This window comes from Acomys russatus, chromosome 24, assembly GCF_903995435.1.
Source record: "Acomys russatus chromosome 24, mAcoRus1.1, whole genome shotgun sequence".
In the NCBI taxonomy this organism is placed as follows: Eukaryota; Metazoa; Chordata; class Mammalia; order Rodentia; family Muridae; genus Acomys; species Acomys russatus.
In genome coordinates, this window is record NC_067160.1 from 682,273 (window position 1) to 707,133 (window position 24,861).

General features: G+C 34.8%; 2 protein-coding genes and 1 pseudogene across 3 annotated transcripts; all 3 read left to right on the top strand.

Annotated features, from left to right (window-relative positions):
• The first annotated feature begins 2,599 nt into the window (after positions 1–2,599).
• Positions 2,600–5,543, top strand: LOC127207374 (olfactory receptor 5W2-like). 2 transcript variants are annotated; one of them, XM_051166770.1, is made up of 2 exons: positions 2,600–3,486; positions 5,540–5,543. In XM_051166770.1, exons 1-2 carry the CDS (start codon positions 2,600–2,602, stop codon positions 5,541–5,543), a joined length of 891 nt encoding a protein of 296 aa, XP_051022727.1. The 2 variants fall into 2 exon arrangements, with proteins under 2 accessions (XP_051022727.1, XP_051022726.1); XM_051166769.1 differs by lacking the exon at positions 5,540–5,543 and having other exon boundaries at positions 2,600–3,493.
• A 7,892-nt stretch (positions 5,544–13,435) lies between these two features.
• On the top strand, positions 13,436–14,395 carry LOC127207376 (olfactory receptor 5W2-like). Its single transcript, XM_051166771.1, has one exon. The coding sequence runs from the start codon at positions 13,460–13,462 to the stop codon at positions 14,393–14,395; it is 936 nt and encodes a 311-aa protein (XP_051022728.1). The 5' UTR covers positions 13,436–13,459.
• Positions 14,396–16,637: 2,242 nt separating this feature from the next.
• LOC127207604 (olfactory receptor 5W2-like) lies at positions 16,638–22,326 on the top strand (annotated as a pseudogene).
• Positions 22,327–24,861: the final 2,535 nt, after the last annotated feature.

A 24,861-nucleotide genomic window follows, 5' to 3' on the forward strand; every position in this document is an offset into this window, starting at 1 on the left:
TACCCAAAGGAATACTACTCAGCTTTTAAAAACAAGGAAATCTTGAAATTTGTAGATAAATGAATGGAACTATAAACAATCATCCTGAGTGAAGTAACCCAGCCCAGAAAGACACACATGGTATATACAGACTTATAAGTCGATATTAGCCCGACATAGATGCCTTCTGAGAGACTCTACCCAGCAGGAAAATAGGACAGATGCTGAGACTCACAGGCAGACTCTGAGTGGAATGCTATGAGTTGTAGGGGATGCAATTTTAGCAATTTGGTAATATAAACTGAGGTCATGGTGTAAAATATTACACCAATATTGAGGAGGAAAGAATATTATATTTCAAAATATTGTGAGTTTAGATTATTCAAAACATTTATTTTTCAATTATCAAAAAGCTACTACAAAGAATACAATAGTTTAAGAATATAGAAGACTTGCTTTTTTCTCTAAAGCTATTTCATAATGTACATTTTGAAAATAAAACATAATCGTTGACCCAGAGCATTAATACTTAATGATATTTAAGAAAATAGTTTTAATGATCCATTATGAATGCCAAACACTCTGGTAGTGGTTATGATAAAAGAAAAGTAAGATTAGATTAGAGAAATCACACAAGAAATATTGTGTTCAAAAGTCTGACCAGACATAAAATAATTGAAATGGGGGTGGTTGCTAAGATGATAAGCGTACATCAGACTATGATGAAAAACGTTGGCAATATTACTATTTTTGTAAGTTGGAGATGGATAAGATTGCTGGGCAGTGGTGGCGCACGCCGTTTATCCCAGCACTTGGGAGGCAGAGGCAGGCAGATCACTGTGAGTTTGAGGCAAGCCTGGTCTAAAAATCAAGTCCAGGATAGTTAAGGCTACACAGAGAATCTGCGTCTCAAACAAACAAACATATAAACAACAACAAAACCAAAACAAAAAAAGAGTCAAGAATTGATGAAAAAAGCTTACAATAATATTATTTTGTAAATTGGAGATGGAGAAGATTGCTTAAAACAGTCAAGAATTAGCATGAAACCTACATTATGTGGAACTCACTGAACAAACAGAAAGTTTAGTTTTATTCATTTTCCCTCTAAGTTTTAGTCAGTGTCTATTACTCATCGGCAGATTGAAGCATAAAGTATAAAGATGGCATCCAGTAATACAGTTGTTGAGTATTCCCAAGAAAATATTGAGACAGGAAGCTAATTAAGTATCATGTTAGAATAAGGGAAACTATGAAGGCTTGGACTCCAAGGAATTATATCCCAAAAGTCCCAGGTGAAAATAAATGTGAATCATCTAGATTGTACTGTCATTGCAAGGAAGGAAGGGAAGACTCACTTGGTTCAGGTGGGTTTATGGATGGCTACTTAGAAAAGTAGATGAAAAATAACATTGTAATTTCTTTGAAACATCAGTACTATGGTTGCAGAATAGATAAATATGTGGTTTAATTAGCTTATGTAGTTACATTAATCCTGAGAATGATTAGGTGAGTTTGCATGTCTTTATTTGCTTATATAAGCTTGGTAAAAATATATAATATTCTACATGTGTTAAGACATTTAAAAATATTTTATTAATATACAATTTCCTTTGAAATGCTATGTAACTATGACATGTGGGAGCAACTTAGTAATTTCTTATAATTTCATGCAAAAGGTAATAAAAGTTCAAACTCAGTGATAACAGTATATAAGAACTCAAGTCTTCGTTTCATCAACCACATTATTTTGGGATTTTACATCCCAATCTCCATTTGGCTTCTCATGCAAACATAAAGAAACCAAAGACACCTCAGGATGTGAGCACACAAATTCACATGCTAACATAGGAAACAGAAAATGAAGCAGTTTTTTCTTTTAACATTTTTAGAGAAGTGAAAAGTCAATTTTTAATCCGAACATGTGCAATGGCTTTCATTGCAATCAGTTGCTCACAATTCCTTTTTCAGTTCTTTTTTAGTCTCTCAAAGATAGTTTAGGTCTAGGTGAATAAACAGTAGTTAAGATACTATGCACCATTGAAGAGTGGTCAACCTTTTAAAGAAATCCTTTCTCATTTACAGCAAATGCTATAAATCCTCAAACAATGTTAGAAAAAAATTCATTTATTATATGATAGGTTGGCTATGTTTCCTAATGAATTAAGTCAAATAGTATAGCAAATAACCTTAAGGCCCTTAAATACAGTAGCTCTGACTTTGTTGACATGTTAGTTAATTTGATATTCCATTTCTATTATACTAGATTGTTAAAAGCTTTTGTTTCCTTCAAAAGCATTTACTAATACTGAATGGCAAAGTCTTACTCAAGTAAAAGAGATAAAAGAATATATGCACATTTAACTCAATGTGGATAAAATTTCTACCATTGAAAATTTTCTTTTAATCAAAGTTTTTTTTTTTTTTAAGGTAGACCTATATATACTTTGGGATACTTCCTCAGTATAATTTATATACTTAATAAACTACCTAAAATGGCATTATGTTTTGGTTTTTTTGTATACCCATCCAATCCCCACCTCCCCCCCCCAAAATAAAAACCTTACACTAATACAACACTGACAACTTTTCTGATCACTTAGACCAAGAGCATAGAAAAATGGACAAAGAGAACTGTTCTTCATTTCCAGAATTCTTTCTCTTGGGAATTACAAGTAAGCATGACATGAAAGCAGTCTCATTCATGGTGTTTCTGGTTGTTTATCTCACTATTCTGTTGGAAAACTTAGGAATGATCACATTGATCAGAATGGATCCCCAGCTTCACACACCAATGTACTTCTTCCTCAGCCACCTCTCTTTCTCTGACCTCTGCTATTCCACTGCAGTTGGACCAAGGATGCTGGTGGACCTACTTGCTGAAAAACATTCAATTACTTTTGTTGGCTGTTTCCTACAGCTCTTGTTTGTCTATGTCTTTATAGATGTTGAATGCATGCTGCTGGCTGTGATGGCTTTTGATCGATACAAGGCCATCAGTAACCCCTTGCTTTATGCTGTGGACATGTCCAGCAAAGTCTGCTACCAATTCTTAACATTAATCTACCTGGCAAGTGCTGTAGATGGTTTGATCCATACAACATTGGCATTCAGTTTATGTTTTTGTGGCTCTACCCAGATTAATCATTTCTTCTGTGATTTACCACCACTTTACCTCCTTTCCTGCTCTGACACACAAATTAATGAGCTGGTTGTATTTACCCTTTTTGGATTCATTGAACTGAGCACCATCTCAGGAGTCCTTGTATCTTATGGTTACATCATCTCATCTGTCTTAAAGATTAGCTCTGCTGGGGGCCGTTTCAAAGCTTTCTCCACCTGTGCCTCCCACCTGACTGCAGTTGGGATCTTCCAGGGGACCATGCTCTTCATGTATTTCAGACCAAGTTCTGCCTACTCTCTAGACCAAGACAAAATGACCTCGGTCTTTTACCTGCTCACTATACCCATGATGAACCCTCTGATTTACAGCCTATGGTCAAGGATGTGTTAGGCTCTCTGGTTAGGTTCAGAAACAAAATGTGTCTTTAATATAAATGTTTACAGTTACAAATTGTTGTTGTTTAAATTGCATACAAAACAAAATAGTCATGAATGTCACATTATTAAACTGAATATATCCACTAAAACCTAATAATAAGAAACTGTCTTTGAGACTATATGTAAATAAAATTTACATTTTATTTAAAGTATAAATGGTATCAGATTAGAAAAATACAATATATGTGTTTTTATCAGAGTCCACTCTGAAATATGTCTTAACATTTGAAAGTGGTGACATGGGTAATGAGTTTTTAGTTTTCCTTTATGTAGAGGTCAAAATCCAAGCAGTGAAGTAACTCTTAACTTCTCTCTACTGATTTTTCCACAATAATGTTGGTGTAGGTATGTAGTATTGCAGATATATCCCTTGTAATTGGACCTCACAATTTTGTATCTTGATTGGTTGTGGTCCTTTATGATTATATCCATTTGTAGCAGAAATTGTCAGAGTCCTAGAATCAGAGGTTTCCTTTGCAAATCTGTCTCTTACATATATTGGAATCTAACACCATAATGTCTCATCAACATGGTAACTAAACATGAGCTGAACAATGACAACACCAGTAGACAAGCTAGAATGGGTCATGGATGCTCACAATGACTCAGTCTTATACAAAGACTTGCAGATAAGTAAGGATGCTTAGAGTATGAGAAATATTTTCCACAAGGAAGGAGAACACCATCTAGCTATCGAATACCAAATGATCAATACTGAAGATGCACAAACAACTAGCATTATACAGGCTGAGCAAATTATACTTACACAGATCTACACACACACACACACACACACACACACACACACACACGCATATATGCATGTAAAAACTCTTAGGAGAGATCTCTGACTCTTTATGCCCTATCACTACAGTGAAAAGTTGATTGTCTATGAACAAGACAGTGGATCATCAATTACCAATAGAGTTTCTTGTCACTTGTCTTTGGGTTTTCAACCAAAGAGATGTCTCAGTGTTTAAGCACTGTCTGCTCTTCAGAGGTCTTGAGTTCAATTCCAGGCTACCACATGGTGGCTCACAACCATCTAATGTCCTCTTCTGGCCTGTAGGTGCACATGCAAATAGAACAGTCATACACATAAAATAGATAAAATATTAAAAAATAAAAAGAATTAAAGAAGATATAAAGTATACCCTGGATAGAAGCCTTTGAGGAACAATCTTTTCAATGGTTTATGGGTCAAATCTTCTCTATTCCAAATGATATTCCAAAGATCCCAAAAGATTGTCATGCATTAATTTGTTTCCAATAAAAATAGACATCTAAAGAATATACAATTAACTTGTTATGATGATATTCTTATTATTTTCTGTTTTAACAAGATTTAAATTTTCAGAAAATTTTCTATACATTTTCATATTTCATAAGAAATTAAAAATTTATTAGACTTAATTAAATCTCTGTTAACTTTACTTCTTCATTCTGTATACTGTATACTTCCTGTATATTTCTTGTATAGTTGTCATATTAAAATATTTATATCAATGGTTATGTTTTTGTCATCTTTGCTTTAGTGACGCATATGTGTTTACATTTATCCATACAATTTCTAACATATACACATATATATGTATATATGAGTAATAGCTAATTAAGATATATGTTTAATAAATCATTTTCATGTAATCAAATATTCAAAAAATAGAAAATAACATAAAATGAAGTATTTTTGAGTGATATATTTTATGTGTAAAAGGAACATTGCTTCTTGCATATACATTTCATGTGATATTGCCAGAAAACTCTCAATATTTGTTTATTTCTCAAATACGCTCAGGATGTTGTTACTTATTGAAGTACTTTTGTAATTGGTAAACACTAAAAATGTCACTTTTAATTAATAAAATATGAGGAAATTGCTACAAATGGACTCCAATGAAGACAAACCAAAAATATTAAATAACAATAAATATGACATTGGACCTTAACAACCAAGAACTATGTCACAACTAAACAGAAAGCACAATGAGTTAATTAGTTAAAAGAAAAAACTAAAGAGAAAACAGAAAAAAATGTTTTTAAAACATACTAGAATGACAACAAAATCTGGTGAACTTAACAAGTAAAAAGTAGAAATATTTATAACACCATAAATTCATGGCCTGAGAAGAAAGTTGGTCTAACATTGCACAGTCACTTGGCAAGAGGTGCATATAGGGCCTGCAAAGATGGCTCAGCAGGTAACAGCACAGGCTGATCATCAAAAGGTCTTGAGCTTAACTCCCAGAAACCGCATGGTGGCTCACAATCATCTATCATCAAATCTGATGACCTTGTTTTATCTGATGCTCTCTCCTGTCATGTAGGCATACATGTAACAGAGCATATATATTCAGCCTAGATATTACATCTGCACCCTAGTCTAGTCTAGCTACTTTGTACTGTGCCAATACCAGCCTCTAGGATACTGAAGGATATGCCACCACCCACAGATCCCTCCTGTACTGCATCTAAGCTCTCCACTTAGCAAAATCCAACCTCACAAACTATATTTTTGGTTGTGAGCCTAGCCTTTAAAGTTTGGGCCATCTCTCCAGCCCCAATCTTATGTTCTAATCTTGAACCAGTATGCACATCTACACCAATAGAATTCTTTATGTCTACTTAACTTTATTACTCTCATGGAATTTTCACACTGTAGGCTCAGTCTTCCTCCGCACACCTTCTAATACCCCAACTTCTCTGTGTATATTAGACTTAGAAGAAGTAGATTTGTCCAGGAACCATTGAAAAACATAAATGATGTGAAAAATCAAGCCAGTTTCCTTTCTCCAAGACTCTCATTACTATTTCCAATGTGAGTTGCTTTTATGAATCCCAGAACACAGTATATAAAGAAAAATCGTAAACATCATTAAATATATCAAGGAATTTCTAGAAGATACAAGGAAACAGTTCAGTGAAGTTAAAAAGAAGAAGTATAAGGAAAATAAAATGCACAATAAAACACACAAAAAGCTTGATGTAAATGATGATAAGAAAAACGCAATACCTGAGAATGACATTCAATAATTAGCAACACTGATGGCAACTCAAGTTACCGTGAATATGGAATTGAAATCCCCAATAGCTAAACTACAGAATCAAAAGATATCATTGCAAATAAAATGAATGAAGTACAATATAGACTATCATGACTTGAAAATAAAGTAAAAGATGTAGACTAAATAATCAAAGACATTGTAGGGAAAAAACCAGGAAAGAAGCATAAAAGAATGTGGAACAGCATGAGAAATGAAAAAAGAGGACATGATATGAAAGGAAGCAAGGAGTGCTGCTTTGGAGTGTGTGAAAGGTTGGAATAAAGGGTAACAATGAAATTATTATATTATACTCAGTATTTAAGCAATATCAGAGATAAGTACCAACATACAAAAGAACAGTATCAGATTAACATCAGACTCTCAAGAGAAACCCCAAAATTGGAAAAATTTAACTTTTATATTTCAACCATGAAGATAAATAAGTGCATAATTTTTATCCAAAAGGTATCTTTTTAATTAATAAAAACTAAATATGAATAACGATAACAACAGACAAAATTTGTTCATGACCATCTGTATGACATTGCCCAGGAAAGGAAACATCAGTTTTCCCCAACCAATTGTCACTGGGTACATCGACTATATACCAGAGCGGCCTCCTTGCTGAGGAGTAGGTGCCCAAATGACAGGGTGCATTGTTTTTTGGGGTGGTGGTGTAGTGGGTGTAAACATGTTTTTATTTTGATCCCAAGTGTGGGATGGGGAACAGGTGTGTCAAAGTTCAGGTGATGTTTACCACTAGAAGATGAGTCACCTTGGGTGGGGCCTTGGTTTTTGCAAGCTGAAACACATCTTAGTACAGACTCTGAGAGGAGATACACACATGAGCACAAAGCAGGAGGTGGTGGGGTTTTTTGGCTGTTCACTGCTCCACTTCAAGACACTCCAAGAGAGAACCACTCCAGCGAAGGCTTTGAGGCTCCAGGCTTGGGTTGCTATTCAAGGTTCCAGCAGCAACTTTGGTAGAATTGCTGCTGGTCTGCTGAAATCCTGCCAACTATGCCAGGGGAATTGCTCCCAGGAACTGAATTCAACTAGATTTACTTCTCCTGTTCTCATCAACCTCTTTTCTCTCTCATCTAGGGTAGGTGTGTTGGAACGGAGGTGTACACATTAAAGAGCCCACAATAAAGTAGGTTTGCAAAAGGTGAAATCTACATGGTGGTTCCATTTTAGTTGTTATTCTTTGCATTATGTGATTTTTCATGGCTTTTTTGTGTGTATAAATTTTTTGTATTTTGTTTTGGTTTCCTTAAGAGAGATAGAAGAAACATGGTTTTGGATGGAAAGAAAGATTCTGGGGAAGGAAATGCATTTGTATACATTGAGAGTCTTTATGAACATTCACACATATACACATGCTTTCCAAATTCACTGTATGTTAAGAAATTAGTAAGTTTAAAAATCAGGAAAATATTTTGGGTATAAATGCAATAAAAGGGTGTTAATTTCCAAAGAAGATGATATTATACATGGACATTTGTTAGTAATGTCTTTGTTTTAAGGTAAGATCATTTGTGTTCCTGATGATCAAAACATTGAGTGGACTCCATGCAAAATGAGAATAAGTCTATGGACTGTAAGATCCATATAAGTAGGCTGGACACTATTATTTAGCCATTGCCATTATAGAGGCTAAAGGCACTGAGCTCCAGGTCTTTATCTGTCGGTATTAATTTTCTCTGCTTCAGAATATTTCATTCCAGAAGAATTGTATCTCCTTTCATTTTTAAGTATAGAATGAATGCAATGATATTTTTGTTAATGTGATAATATACCCAGCAAGAACAATATTTGAGAGGAATAAATTACTTTGATCATCATTTTATAATTAGTCTATGAAGGCAGAATTGTCATGGTGCAACAATTCTAATCAAGAGCCACATTCTAGGATGTTCCATATGGACTCTAAATAGTCTATTAGCTATTGGATGATCCATTAATAAACTTAAGAGTTAGAAAAACCAAGCCCTCCATGGTGGGTTAACTCTGGAAACACCATCACATAACACTGAGAGGTGAAGTATTTCTCCAAAGATTTTTTTCACTCTTTTTGTTTCTGTAATGTCAATCAAAAGCTTCAAAAAGTTAACTGTATTATACTTCTTTCCCTCAAATGGTCAATGACTAAATATAATTATGAGAGGGTCGTTTCCCCCTCATACCACCTGCGAAGACTTTGTAAATACATGAAACTGTTTTCCAGGTAACGTGACTTATTCTTATAAGTTTTGTTTCATTTTTGTAAAAACACTCTTTAGTGGAATTTTAGTAAAATATAAAGTCATCCCATTATTAGATTAAAGTCAATGCATACTAAAATTATTCACCATAAATGTGATGTGAATATCCAACTGTTCCATGCAAGGATCAAGGGATATCATGAAAGAGTCAGAGGGGAGACTGAGATTAGAGGCTGGGAACAGACTGGAGTAAGCAATATATATTGAATCTACACGGACTCCTGGCATCATTACCTCACAGCAGTTGTGCTTGTTTGCACAAGAGCAAGTCATAAAACATTCCAGAGGAGATCAAGGAGGTTTTCAGGCAGACTTTGTACTAGCTGAGGTGAGAGAGGCAGTTGATGGGTCCTAGAGAATAGTCAGCTGTCATCCAGGGTATGTCCACAAACCAAAAAAATATACAGGCAGCATAAATGTAACTTGATGTGCTATCAAAACTAGGAAAATTAGAGGATATAGTCATGGATGGGTATAAGGTGAAGATATGAGGTGAACAATTTGTGTAAATATTATATAATATATTCTCAATATATATTAAACATTAAAATTAGAATAAAATATCAAAATAGGAAATGGCATCATAATATAGTACATTAAGGGGTAATTTATTTTGTGGAACATTTAAGAGAGGTATAAGGAAATATGAAGGAATAAATGATTGTTTGGGATCCCAATGATGTATTCTATAAGTAATAAAAATATTGAAAATAATCATATAAAATAAAATGAGAAGTTATATTTTATTCTGAAACCAATTCCTGTTGATTTTTTGAATATTTAAGCTTCAGTGATTACTTGCTGGTACAAACAGGGGACTTTTAAAAACATCATTATATTGGATCTATAACACTAGATAGACCATTATTTATTATTTTAAAAGCAAAATAAAACATTATCTTGTCCAAAATACTATTACCATCACTAGAACCACCATCACCACAACCATCACCATCATCATCACCATCATCATAATTTGAAAAGGTTTTTGTATTCATTATGGTATGAGAAATTTCTGAGGACCAGGTACATTGTAGTTAGATAAACAGGATGTCTACACTATTCAGGAAGATTCTGTGAATTTTCACATCAAATTTTCTTTCCATGTAATACAGTTGTTAAAATACATAGTAAGTTATGAACGTTCAAACATGCCTGGAGATCAATCCATATAAACATATGTTTTAAAATAAATAAAAATACCATCTTTGATAGCATATTCACAGCAATATACAGTAAAATAAAAAAAGTTTTATTCGACTCCTCTCATACATTTGTACAAGGGTGAGTATTGGCAATTTTCTGGTTAATAGGAGGTGAATTAACAGCTCTCTTTTTTAGTAAAATAGATTGAAATCCAAGAGCAAGGAATTCCACCAATATGGAAGGGTGAATATTGCATTTAGAAAATATTTTAATTAATTAATTAATTTACTTATTATTTTATTTTATTTTCCAATTCATAGAAAGATGCTACCAATAATACATTTTAAGAATACAGAAGTCTTTCTTTTCAAATCCAGCCATAGGAAGGGGTGATGCAGTGACGGATGCACCAACCAAGGACCGTGCATAGTGAGGACCTAGACCCTTCACTCAGATGTAGTAGATAGGCAGTATAGTCTCCTTGTGGGTGCATGATACAGGGAGTAGGGAGTACTTCTGACATGGACTCTGGGGCCCACACATTCATCACTTTCCCATGGCTGAGCAGCCTTGCCGGGCCAAGAAGGAAGAGGATACAGGCAGTCTAAATGAGACTTAATAGTCTGAAGTCAGATGTTTGGGGAAGAAGGCTCTCCCTTTCTGAGAACTAAGTACAGGTGGGGGGATGGATGAGGGAAGGAGAATAGGAACTAGAAGTGGTGAAGGAGGGGGCTACAATCAGGATCTAAAGTAAACAAATTAAAAACAAAGAATAAAATAAAATAAAATAAATTGAAAATAAAAGCATCTCTGTATATCGACAAAGTTAATGACAAATATTATGTAACAAAACACTTTTAATGACTCATTGCTCATGCATAATCTTATGGGTGTAACGAAAGATGAGAGGATTAGTGCAATAATATATGAGAAACCAAAACGAATCTATCACATGGATGTAACAGTACATTCAGACAATTAGGTAAAGTGTGTTCAAATAGATTAAAGGGTAGGTGGGCTGGGGAAAACACTATGGTCAGGGAAATTTCAGTCTCATTGAGTTTCACTATAATTCTAAATCAGTGTCTATCACTGATCAGTAGTATCACACATAAAATGTGTGTATTACAACTGGGAATGCAGTTGTTGACTATTCCCAGGAAAACACTGAGCCAGGAAACTAATTAAATGCCAGATTAGGATAGAGCAAAATAGGAAGGCTTGACCTCAAGAGAGTTGTGTCCCAGCAGCCCCGGTTGAAAATAAATGTAATTATTTAGGCTGTTCTCACTTTGCCTGTAAAAAAGGAAAGTTCTCTGGGCTCAGGTAGGTTTATGAGTGGGTAGTTGCAAAGATCAAAAAATAACAGCATTTTTTTTGAAAATTGATCAATGTAGTTGACCAATAAAAAGTACATGGCTTGTCTGCTTATGCAGTTACATAAATCTGTCTGGCAAATAATCAAAGATGTATATTTTTATGTGTTTGTGATATTGAATGCTTTCATTTTCTTGTATAATTTTCGAAAATGTGTGTGATAGTCTCACATTTACTAAGGCAAATTTTATTAGTATGCAATTATTTTTTAAAGCTATGCACTCATGATGTGGTATGGACAATTTATTAATTTCTTGTAATTTCATTTGAATGATAATAGATGGTCAATATTATGGATAGTAATATATCACAACTGAAGCCAATATTACATCGTCCACAGTATTTAGGGAGTACACAGCACAGTCCACATTCTCTTTTCCTGCAACAAAAAAGAAACTCAAAGACACCTTATTATATGAACACACAAATTCGCTTGTAAGACAGGGTACAGGAAAGTGATAGATGTTTTTTTCTGTTCCCATTGCCTAAAAAAAGAATCAATTTGTAAGAATAAATTATCAGTAGATTTAGTTTTCTTTGCTTTTAAGTGTTCTTGGATTCAAAATTGCTCCACAATTGAAACAACAACAACAACAAAAACAACAACACACAGCAGTTGAGAAATTATGTACCATTGAAGAGGAGTTGTCAAATATTAAATAATTTTTTAATTTTTAGTAAATGCTATAAAATTACTAACAGTTTCCAAAATTTTTCCTTTAATAACTGAGAAGTTAGCTGTGTTTCATAATTAATTTAAGCAAATAATGTAACAAATGAAGCTAATGTACTGAAAAGCAGAAACTCTAATCTTCTTGGATGAGAATACGGGAGGCTCTGTATGGATTGTCTATTAATTTGATATTTCTTATTGTAATACATTTGGATGCATTTCTATTTCATTCAAATACATTTACTGATGGTGAGTAGCAGAGACTTAGACTCGTCAGAAAAATAATAGATGATATCTACATTAAACCTCAATATGAGTCAAACTTCTACAACAGGAGTTTTTGTCAACTACACAAAAATGCCCTTACCAGTGCTGGTTCTCCATTTTAGTTCATATCCTTATTAAACTACAAAACAATGGGATTATTTCTTGATTTATGGGTAAGGACTTCCTCTATTCAGAATAAAACTCTATCATAACACAGCACTGATAATTTTCTGATGATTTAAACCAAGAACAAAAAAGAATGAATAAAGAGACCTTTTCTTCATTTCCAGAATGTTTTCTTTGGTGACTGACTAGTAAGCCTGATATTAAAGTGTTTTTATTCATGGTGTCTCTGCTGGATCACATCATGATTCTGCTGGAAAACCGAGGAATGATTACACTGCTTTGAATGCGCAACGTAGTTCACACTTTAAACTCCAGTGGCCAGTGTTGATTTTTGCTGTATTTGTGCTAACTTGACTGCTTCATTTCCTACTTCTTTAATTTTGTAAAAGTTTCAGTGGTTTAATTAGTAATAAAAAAATCGTTTTCTATGTGATTGTTTAACTGATATAATAAGCATATACAACTTTATTTTTCCATATTTGCTCAAGTAAAATAAAAGCATTACAAATACATATCCATGTACAATCAAGTCCATGGAATTTACATCCTGGAAGAATTCAGTATACAGAAGCAGATTTGCTTATGAATGAACATGAACCAGCATTTTTGGACAAAGACCTATAAAGACAAAGATAAATAAGAGAGAGGAAGCATGTTTGTCAGAAGCCTCTGTTTTCAGGAATTTTCAGGTTGTTTACAAACCAATGGTATAAAGGCATTTTGTAACACTGTCTTAATCACTTTTCTTTATAAAGACTTACTGCTAGGAGCCTGCATTTTAAATCTATTATTAATTATGGTTATTACATTAAGTATAAAACTGTCCACTTTAGGTATTTGAGGGAAGTTTTGGTCAATGGACCACTGACATGTGATGTGTTCTAGATTGTTTATGAATAGCGAAAATGTCTTCACATAATGAAATTAAAGACTAAATACTGATTATAATTTTTTGTCTAGATAAAATAATCCCCATCTGTTTTTAATGCATTTTACAACAGTTAAGACAAACAGTAAGGAGAATGGACAAAAGAAACTGCTCTTCATTCACAGAGTTTCTTTTATTGGGAATTACCAGTAATCCTGTCATGGAAGTAGTTCTATTCATCATATTTCTTCTCATCTATATCATTATTCTTGTCGCCAATCTTGGAATGATCATTTTGATCAGGATGGACCCCCAGCTTCACACACCAATGTACTTCTTCCTCAGCCACCTCTCTTTCTCAGACCTCTGCTATTCCACTGCAGTTGGACCAAAGATGCTGGTGGACCTAATGGCGAAACAAAAATCTATATCTTTTCTTGGCTGTGCCTTGCAATTATTCACATTCTGTATTTTTATAGATGCTGAGTGTGTGCTGCTGGCAGTGATGGCCTTTGATCGGTACAAGGCCATCAGCAATCCCCTGATGTATGCTGCAGACATGTCCAGGGGATTTTGCTACCAACTCCTTGCTGGAGTGTATGTACTAGGAATGACAGATACTCTGATGAATACTATAACAACCTTTGGGTTATGTTTTTGTAGGTCAAATGAGATTAATCATTTCTTCTGTGATTTCCCCCCTATCATGTCACTGTCTTGCTCAGATACATATGCCAGTGAACTAGCAATATTTGTGTTTTCTGGGTTTGTTGAGCTGTGCACCATTTCGGGACTCCTTGTCTCTTACTGTTACATCATCACCTCAGTCTTGAAGATCTGCTCTGCTGAGGGGAGGTTCAAAGCTTTCTCCACCTGTGCCTCCCACCTGACTACAGTTGCCATTTTTCAGGGAACTCTGCTCTTTATGTATTTCCGGCCAAGTTCTTCCTACTCCCTAGATCAAGACAAGATAACTTCACTGTTTTACACCCTGGTGATTCCCATGCTCAACCCTCTGATTTACAGCCTGAGGAACAAGGATGTGAAAGAAGCCCTCTATAAACTGAGAAATAAATGGTCATTTAAATAATTATATAGTTTTGGTATATATGCACATTATAGTAGTGATTGGTATAGGATTATATCATGTGAAACATAGCAAAGCTCTGTCATTTAATTTAATGGATAAACATACATATTTCCTCTAAATTTTAGAGATAAGCTATTGTGGATATACAAATAGTTCATGTTTCATTGTTTCTCATTAATTTGTATGTGACATATATCTGCAGACATTTTCCTAATTATTTCAGTTGTATAAAGATTTGTATTTATTCTTTTATTTCATTTTAAGTACAGTAGTCTTTCTGTAATTTACTGATTGCATTTTTATATTTTATTTCTTTTTATGGAATCACAGAGGAACCTGTAGATTATTAAAGATGAACTTTTTATTCAAATGAAAGACATTGCTACTAAATATATACTGAGAATATTTATAAATTTTCGGAAACAATAGTATTTTCTTCAATAATCATTTTATAATAATATTTAGAAAAGTCTTTATATTCAATGTACAGAATAATCTTGCATAAGAATCAGAACACACACATATATAAGTATATATATATATGTATATGTTTGTATGTGTATTTATGTCCATATATATGTATCAGGATATATATATATATATATATATATATATATATATATATATATATATGTATGTGATTTCATCATAGGGCTTTCAATTATAGGACTGCTTAAAAGTACCAGTCCAAACAGGATAGAAAATAAACAAACGGAACCACATTATAGTAAGAAAAATAGTGAATTGAGCCGTGGTTAGAGACATGTGTGAGCATGAATCATAAGTTATCAAATATGTCATTTAGTGCAATGTTGTGCCTTTCCTTCCTTATCATTCTCAATCTGGCATAATGATACTTGATACTCAAACATTTTTTTCTCTTATTCTCTTTGCCTATTAAATTATGTTCTTATCATTATACCCTTAAAGCATTGTGCAAATAACTCTTTATTTTAATATTATCCCCAGGTGAGCTTATAAATATGTTTGCTTAAAAACAGACATTTAGCTCTATAATAAATATGTATAAAATTTTGTAGATAAAGCAGGAAAAATAAATTTTGAAATGACAGAAAACCTAATATTGTGAGTCGTTATTTAACTGCACGAAAAACACACATAAACACACATAGAATACATGTGTCTTAACACATAATAGTTTGAAATGCTAATATAATTAATTTATGAAGATGTAGGTAATATAATTATGAAAAATGAATTCTGTTCATGATGCTTCTGTCTGTAGTTTCTATCGTCTTCCCTAGCTTTTCCATTTCCAGGACTCTCTCAGATTGTGTTAAGTTCATTGGTTCTGTCTCCATTTTTAGATCTTGAATCCTTTTATTCATTTCCTTCTCCTGTTTTATTGTAGTTTCCTGTCTTTCACTAATTTCTTTAAGCAGTTTATTCAATATTTTTGTCTCTTTGTGTGTTACTGATCTAGTGTGAGGTATTTATTTTCCTATGGTAAGGCTCTATCATTTTCATAATCTCAGTTTTGAAATCTTTCTCTTGTCCATAAAGGTCCAGCGTGATAGTGTCTGAAGGGCTTGTGGTGTTGGTGGGACTGCTGGTTTCTTGTGGTATCCAATGGCCCTAGGAATTGTTACTTGTGTTCTTATGCTGAGATTTTCACATTGTGATGTTACTGGTGTTAGCAGGTTTGGTGATCTCTTTTGGTCAGAGTGTTTGGGGGTAGATAGAGATAACGGGGCTTCAGTCCTTCTGCTGAGATCACTGTCTCTGTTGGCTTCCTGTTTGTGACTCAGGTAGGCCAGGCAACTGAGGAGCAGCCAGAAAGGTATAGGAGCAGAGAGCTGCTCTGGTGGGCTCATATGCTTCATTGGGAGAGGGAACTGTGCCAAGCACAGCTTACTCTGAGTTCACCGTCTCTCTTGGCTCCCTGTTTGTGACCCAGGTATGCCAGGCAGTTAAGGGACAGGTGGAAAGTTATATGAGCAGAGATGCTCAGGTGGGCCTTCTTGACTTTTAAGGACAAAAGACAATGTGTGATGCTGGTGTTTTTGTAGCCCATGGCTCCCTCTGAACCCTCAAGGTCAAAAGATGTTTACCAGCCCACCAAGCAAACAGCTTACCCTTGGAATATGTGGATGTGACTGCAGGGTACCAGGAATTTTCTGTGGATTGGCCGAGTGACCTGAGTGTACCAGGCTGTGGTTTCTCCCATGGGATAAAAGCTCCAGACACTGGTGTTTTTGAAGCCCACAGCTCTCCCTGGGTCATGGAGTTCAGAAGCTTTTGCCAGCCAGGTATGTTGCTAGTCCTTGAAGCATGTGCTCTTGCCTGTGCCTGCTGTGACCCAAGGAATTTTCTGTGAATTAGCCTTAGGCCAGACACAAACATGTGCCACAAACTTTGGACATCTTTCACCTAAGGATCACCTGCCCTGGTGTTTCGTAGTTCTCGGATAGGTACTTAGATCACTGTATAGTCACTGTTGCCTTGCTGATTAAACAAGATGTGCATTCATCACTGCTATGTTGAACCTTTCCTGTTTCTCTTGAAGGATTTATTTTCCTCTTTCAGTAACTCTACCCTTTTTATAACATCAGATTTAAGATCATTTTCTTGTGCTCCAGTATGTTAGAGTATTCAAGGCTTGTTGAAGTAGCAGAGCTGTGTACTGGAGGTGTCATATGGCCCTGGATTTGTTGTTTGTTTTCTTACACTGAACTTTTGCCATCTGGTTGATTCTGGAGTATAAATATGTTGGTGCCTTATAGTATTAGACTTCAAGGATTGTAGGTAGAACTGGTGGTCTTGAGTGTCAACACACCTCTGGTTTTCCTGGGTGGCAGCAGACCTCTGGTTTTACTGGGTGGTAGACTGAAGAAATCAATACAAGCATTATAGAAAATGTTAAATCTAAACAGATCCTGAAACAGAACCTCCAAGGAATTTGGGATACTATGAAAACACCAAACCTAAGAATAATAGAAATAGAAGAAAAGGTAGACTCCCATCTACAAGGTCCAGAAAACATTTTCAACAAAATGATAGAAGAAAAATTCCCCAACCTAAAGAAAGAAATGCCCATAAATACACAGGAATCCTACAGAACTCCAAATAGATTAGACCAGAAAATAAAATCCTTCTATCACATAATAACCAAAACACTAAACATACAGTACCAAGAATATTAAAAGCTGAAAAAGAAAAAGACCAAGTTACATATAAAGGCAAACCTATCAAAATTACACCTGAGTTGTCAAGAGAGTCTATAAAAGGTAGACAGGCCTTGACAGATGTCATGCAGACACTAAAGACCAGGATGAAAACCCAGACTATTTATATTCAGCAAAACATTAAGTCACTATATATGTAGAAAAGAAGATATTCTACGACAAAACCAAGTTTAAACAGTCGGTAACCACAAGCTGAGCCCTGCAGAAGATACTAGAAGGAAAGCTCCAACCCAAAGAAGGTAACTTTACCATGGAAAACTAAGAATATAAATAATCCCATGTCCACAAACATCAAAATAAAACACAAAAAAATAACCCCAAAAACCAAGAAACAGGAACCAATAACTGCTACTCCCCAAGACCAGCTCTGGGAACAGCAAAGAGGAGAGAAGAGAGGTGCATCCATGATAGAGAGAATTGTGCAGGCAGTGAACGGCTGGTTGAGGAAAATGAACCATCAGTTGAAGAACTTGCTGGAGGAACTCATTGTTGAGATGTTTAGGAATGGAGGAAAAAGAAATACTCAGAGACTCAGGCATATGTCACAGCAGTTGAAGGTTAAAGCCCAGGGGAACTTTTCTCCCGGCTCTCTATCTGTCTATCTGTCTCCATCTCTGCCTCCCTTGCCATCTGCCCACTTACTTGCTTACTGTCTTTCTAACTGTCTTGCTGCTGCCAATCTTTCTAGACCCTTGCTTGTTGTTAACCATCTACCTATCTCTCTTGCCATTCCCCATTCTTCTGTATCTCTTAGTTGTTTAGGGGTTAAGGTGTTTTAAAGTCTAGATAGATGTTTTATGTTGATAGAGATGAGATATGATAGATTTTATTTACATTCAATTTTTAGACTCACCAAGATAGGAAAGATGTTTTCTTCAAGATTGCCATATACAAAGAGCCAAAACACTATGATTGTATCATTTATATAATTCATGATATTTTTGTGGTTCTTCTTGCTTTATGGAGTTTGTTTTATTTATGTATAATAATGTAAATATATGTAAAAAGAAATATAATAATAAAATTTTAAATATAAATTATGTTCTGATATTCCAATTATGAATGATTATTTTATTTTTTTATTTTATCATATTTTTTTTAGTTATGAAGATCACATTTATAATCTAGTGAATGCCAATCACATATTCTAAAAACTGATATCCATATATTTATTCCTATAAATTGATATGCATGTATGTGCCAGACATTCAGAATTTTGTTAATGCACATTTTAGAAATAAAGCACCATTGTGAATCCAGAAAGTTAAGGCCTATCTCTGTATAAGAAAATAGTTTCTTTTTAAATTTGTTTATTTAGCTATTTACATTTCAATCATAGTCCCCCCCTACCTTTCCTCTCAGTCCTCCGCCTCCATTCCTCCTTCTTCATCCATATCCCCTCCTGTACCCCTCAGAAAAAAGGAGCTCTCCTTACTAACTCACTCCAGAAACATAGTTTTAATGATCCATTACTACTGCAGAAATCTGTGGTAGTTCCTGTGTTAATAGAGAAATATATAGGTGAAATAATATCAGAGAAGTCACAAAAATTAAAATAACGAGTGTTCAAGAGTCTGACCACATGTAAAGTAATTTAAATGTGGGTGGTGGCTGAGATGAGTGTACATTCATACTATGATTTTTAAAAGAGCTTGCAATATTCCTATATTTGTAAATTAGAGGTGGAGGAGAGTGCTTAAAAGATGAAGAATTAGGATGCCACCAGAATTCTGTGGAAGTCCCTGAATACACAGAAATTTTAGTTTCATTCAATTTTCCTGTATGTCCCAGTCTATCACTCATTAGAGAGTGAAGCATAAAATGTAAAGATGGCAGCCAGGAATGCAGTTGTTGAGTATTCCCAAGAAAATACTGAGGCAGGAAGCCAATTAAATACCACACTGAAATAAACCAAAAGAGAAGGCTATAACTCAAGAGAGTTATAGCCCAAAAGTTCTAATTGAAAATAAAAGTGATCATTCTTTATAGGCATTGACAGCAGAGAAGAAAATGCTCAGGTAGGTTTATGGATGACTACTTGCAAAAATAGAAAAAAAAAACCCTTTGAAACATGTAATGCAGTTAAAGAATAGATAACCACATGATTTAATTAGCTTATAAAGTTACATAAATCCTGCACTTATTGATATGATGCACATTTTATTATATACTTATGAATTTGAGTGTCTTCATTTGCTTATATAAGGTTTGTAAAAAATGTATAATATTTTTACATGTTAAGGCATATTTTATTTATATATGTTTTATATTTTGTTAATATACAACTTTCTTTATAAGCTATGGACCCATGATGTAGTGCAATCAACTTAATAATTTCTTGTGATTTCATTTAAAATGTAATAAATGTTGCACCTTGGCGATAGCAATGTATAACAACTCAAGTCAACATATTACATAACTCATTACTTGGGATTATACACCAAAATCACCAGTTTGCTTTTGATTCAACCAGAAAGAAACTCAAAGACATCTCATGAAGTGAACACAAAAAAAAATCACATGTTCAGACAGGAAATAGGCAGTGATCAATATTTTTTTCTGTTTTCACTTTCAGAGAAATGGAAAGCCAATTCATAACTCAAGAGATGAACAAAGGTTTTGGGTGCAATCTGTTGCTCACAATTCACTTTTTGTTGTCTTTTAGTGTCCTAAACACAGTTTAGCACAAGGTAAATAAAGAGTAGTTAATAAATTAGGCACAATTGAAGAGTGATCAAAATATAAAGAAATGATTTTTCACTTATAGAAAATGCCATAAACTTCAAATAATTCCAGAATAATTTTCATTTATTATCTGAAAAATTATCTATTTTACAAGTTTGATTTAATCAATGGTAAATAATGTTAATGTTCTTAAATTCAGTAACTTTGATCTCATTGGCAATAGGAAAAGCTCACTGCAGTTTGTCAGGTTATTTGATATTTCAGTTTATTTGATATAATAATACTGCATCTGGATGAGCTTCTATGTAGGAACCAGGCCCGACTGGGCTGCCTGCCTGTCTTGCTGTTTCATGTCCTGTTTCTAGCAGCTTCTATGTCTGTGTTTATCTTGGTTAGTTAGTCACGTTTACTGCTCTGAGAACAAACCCTTCCCTTCCTCGAGACTTTTCCTCCTGTGTGCAATCACCTCTTGAGGATAGATTTCACCTGGGAGGAGGATTCCTGTTTTGCTGCCTGTGAGAAGGCTCTTTGGAACTCTGGGAGAAGAATAATAAACCGCTGCCGTGGCTGCTGCTGCTGCGGCTGCTTCTCTCTTAGCACGAAGGACCCGCTGTGTTATTCTCTCTGTGTGTGTGTGTGTGTGTGTGTGTGTGTGTGTGTGTGTGTGTGTGTGTGTGTGTGTGTGTGTGTGTTAAATCCGCAGTCCCTCTCACTCGACTCGGTACCCGGTGGCGCGGGTGCCACACTTCTATTTCATTCAAATACATTTACTGATATGGAGTGGCAGAGAACTAGTGAAGTCAGAGAAATAATCACTTATATGCACAGTTCTAACTCAATGTGGATCAGATTTCTACCACAGGAGTTTTATCTAAGTAGACAGAATGCCCTTTGTCTGGGCTACTTCCTCAGTATAATTCATATACTTAATAATTCTGTTAAAAGTGTATTATGATTTGCTATTTTGTTTACCCATCAGACAAAAAAACAAAAACAAAAACAAAAAACAAAAACAAAAAACAAAGAAACAAAGAAGAAAACACAACAAACCCAAAAACTTACTTTAAAACTACACTGATAATATTCCTGATCATTTTGACCAAGAGAAAAATGAACAAAGAGACTGCTCTTCATTGCCAGAATTCCTCCTCTTGGGAATTACCAGTAACTCTGAGATGAAAATGTTTTTATTCACTATGTTTTCAGTTGTTTGTCTCACTAATGTGTTGACAAATCTTGGGATGATCACATTGATCAGAATGGATCTCCAGCTTCACACCCCAATGTACTTCTTCCTCAGCCACCTCTCTTTCTCTGACCTCTGCTATTCCACTGCAGTTGGACCAAGGATGCTGGTGGACTTACTTGCTGAGAAACATTCAATTACTTTTGTTGGCTGTTTCTTGCAGCTCTTGTTTGTCTATATCTTTATAGATGTTGAGGGCATGCTGCTGGCAGTGATGGCTTTTGATCGATACAAGGCCATCAGTAACCGCTTGCTTTATGCTGTGGACATGTCCAGCAAAGTCCGCTACCAATTCTTAACTTTAATTTATCTGGCAAGTGCTGTAGATGGTTTGATCCATGCAACATTGGCATCCAGGTTGTGTTTTTGTGGCTCTACCGAGATTAATCATTTCTTCTGTGATTTACCACCACCTTACCTCCTTTCCTGTCTGACACACAAATTAATGAGCTGGTTGTATTTACCCCTTTTAGATTCATTGAACTGAGCACCATCTCAGGAGTTCTTGTCTCTTATGGTTACATCATCTCATCTGTCTTAAAGATTAGCTCTGCTGGGGGTCATTTCAAAGCTTTCTCCACCTGTGCCTCCCACCTGACTGTAGTTGGGATCTTCCAGGGGACCATGCTCTTCATGTATTTCGGACCAAGTTCTGCCTACTCTCTAGACCAAGACAAAATGACCTCGGTCTTTTACCTGCTCATTATACCCATGATAAATCCTCTGATTTACAGCCTATGGTCAAGGATGTGTTAGGCTCTCTGGTTAGGCTCAGAAATAAAATGTGTCTTTAATATAAATGTTTACAATGACAAATTATTGTTGTTTATATTGCATACAAAACAAAATAGTCATGAATGTCGCATTTAATATTTATTAAATTGAATATATCCACTAAAACCTAATAATAAGAAACTGCTTTGGAGACCATGTATATATTAAGTTACATTTCATTTAAAGTGTAATTGGTAACAGATTAGAGCAAAATAAGAAAGTACTAAAACACAATATATGTATTTCCACCAGAGCACATTCTGAAGTGTTTTTAACCTTTGTAAGTGGTGACTTACATTATGAGTGCTGTTTGTTAGTTTTGCTCCTATGTAGAGGTAAAAATCCAGAAATAAAGTAGTTCTTACCTTCTTTATGCTGATATTTTTCACAATGATCTCTTTTGGGCTGTAGAATTGCAGATGCATCCTTTGTAAGTGGCCCTCAGAATTCTGCATCGTGATTGATTGTAGCTTTCTGTATTGATATACAGAGGAGTTAGAGATTCAGAAGTTTGCATTGAGACTCTTTCTCCTATAAATGTTGAAGGATAATATCACAAATGTCATCAACATTACTATCTAAACATGAGCTGAACCAGGACAACAATGATAGACAAGCTAGAATGGATCAGGGAAAGACCACAGTGACTCAGTGCTGCACAAAGAATTACAGGCAAGAAAGGAATGCTCAGAGTAGGAGAAAGGTTTTTCCCCTAGGTAGAGACCACAACTAGCTACCCAGTATCACACTGTCAATATGGAATAGATACATGAAAGTAATATGATACAGACTGATCAGGTTGTACTCACACACGTTTATAAACCTACACATACACCCAAACACACAGACATGCATATATGTATGTAAAATGATTAGGAGAGATCTCTGAACATTTATGCCCTATCAGCACAGTGAAAAGTTGACTGTGAACAAGAGAGTGAATCAGCAATTGGCAATAGAGTTTCTTGTCCCTTGTCTTTGCAGTTTCAACCATTAGAAAACTACCAAGAATGTCCTAAAACACAGTAAAATTATTTGATTGTATAGTTCATCTCCCTGAATATTTGATGTCTGACTTCACATTTTGGGGCATTATTTTAAGACATTCATAACTCAAGCTATGTAGGTGGTATCTGAGTCATCTGCCTGGTGGTGGCAAAAAAACCTGTGGTACAGAATACTATAAGACTCAACATATCTTAAATATGCATTTTAATCCTCACTGTTTCCCTCCATTCTTAACCTCAAGAGCTGTATCTTTTTATGTTGTGCAGTCACTGATTCCATGTCATAATTTCTAAATCTTATGTTAGTGAATTGGCAGAGTATGTTTATTAGAAGATTGTGATTTTGTATCTTATCCTGCCCTTTATCCTCACCAAAGATAATACTAAATATAAAAAAATTGAAAAAATTACACTATCGGATATATTTATAGTACAGTTTTTTATTTTTAATCTTTTTTCATGGATCTGAATATATAGCCATTAATATATTTTTCAGCTACCACATTATCTGTGTATATCGATATTGCAAAACCATAACAAAAATTGCATGCTTTTGAAAATTATGATACTTATTCTTGTCCTTATATAATGCTGCATTATTTTCCTGTTTCTTCCTTCATGAAATAAAAATAATGTTCAATAAAACTATGGAGTTTTCTACTTAAGATTCTAGGAATTTAACCATATTTTTCATTCTTCTATATGCTTCTCTCCATTTGTTGTCTTTCTCAAATATAAAGGTAAGTAGTATTAGTGGTATTCAGCATGTCTAATTCCATTGAGTTGGTATTTTTTTGATGAGTTTTTTTCTTATTATTTTTCATCCTGCCAGTGATAACTACTCTGGGGATGGGATTTTCGTCTACTTTTTGTTTTGTTTTGTTTTGTTCTGTTTTTTTTTTTTTCCAAGACAAGGTTTCTCTGTGTAGCCTTGGCTGTCCTGGACTCACTTTGTAGACCAGGCTGGCCTCGAACTCACAACAATCTGCCTGCCTCTGCCTCCCGAGTACTGGGAGTAAAAGCATGCGCGACCATGCTTGGCAGAGCAGGGATTCTCAAATGTTTGTCTTTACTCCTCATGTTTCTTCATGACATGGTTGTTACTGGTTAACTTATCCAGTGTTAAATTAAGTGAAAGACACATAGGAGTGTGGATTGAGAGGAGTTCCAGTGAGAGTTAAAGGGGATAATGACTGGAGGGATGAAAGGTAACGAGGAATGCAGACAGAGACAGTGTAAACTGGAGGACTAGGAAGAAGAAGGCAGCATGTGCCCGAGGATAAGTCACTTCATACTTTGTGAGCATTGTTTTTTTGTTTTGTTTTGTTTTGTTTTGGTGATTGTCATTACCTGCAGGTATATGATTCCATATGTCTCAGCCTTTCCACCTGGAGTCGATCAACATCACCAAGTCTCCAGGGTGCTTTCCGGCCTTCAGCAATGGAATGTGATTACTTAGGTGTTTAACATTTTTAACAAGGCTATCATTGGACCTCTGCCTCTCTAGCGTGCAGATATTCATTTTTGTACTCTTTCAGTACCATATTT

Bases quoted from the DNA above. Each gene is read 5' to 3' on its own strand.
- LOC127207374 (XM_051166769.1), top strand. From the start codon at position 2,600: ATGGACAAAGAGAACTGTTCTTCATTTCCAGAATTCTTTCTCTTGGGA.
- LOC127207376 (XM_051166771.1), top strand. From the start codon at position 13,460: ATGGACAAAAGAAACTGCTCTTCATTCACAGAGTTTCTTTTATTGGGA.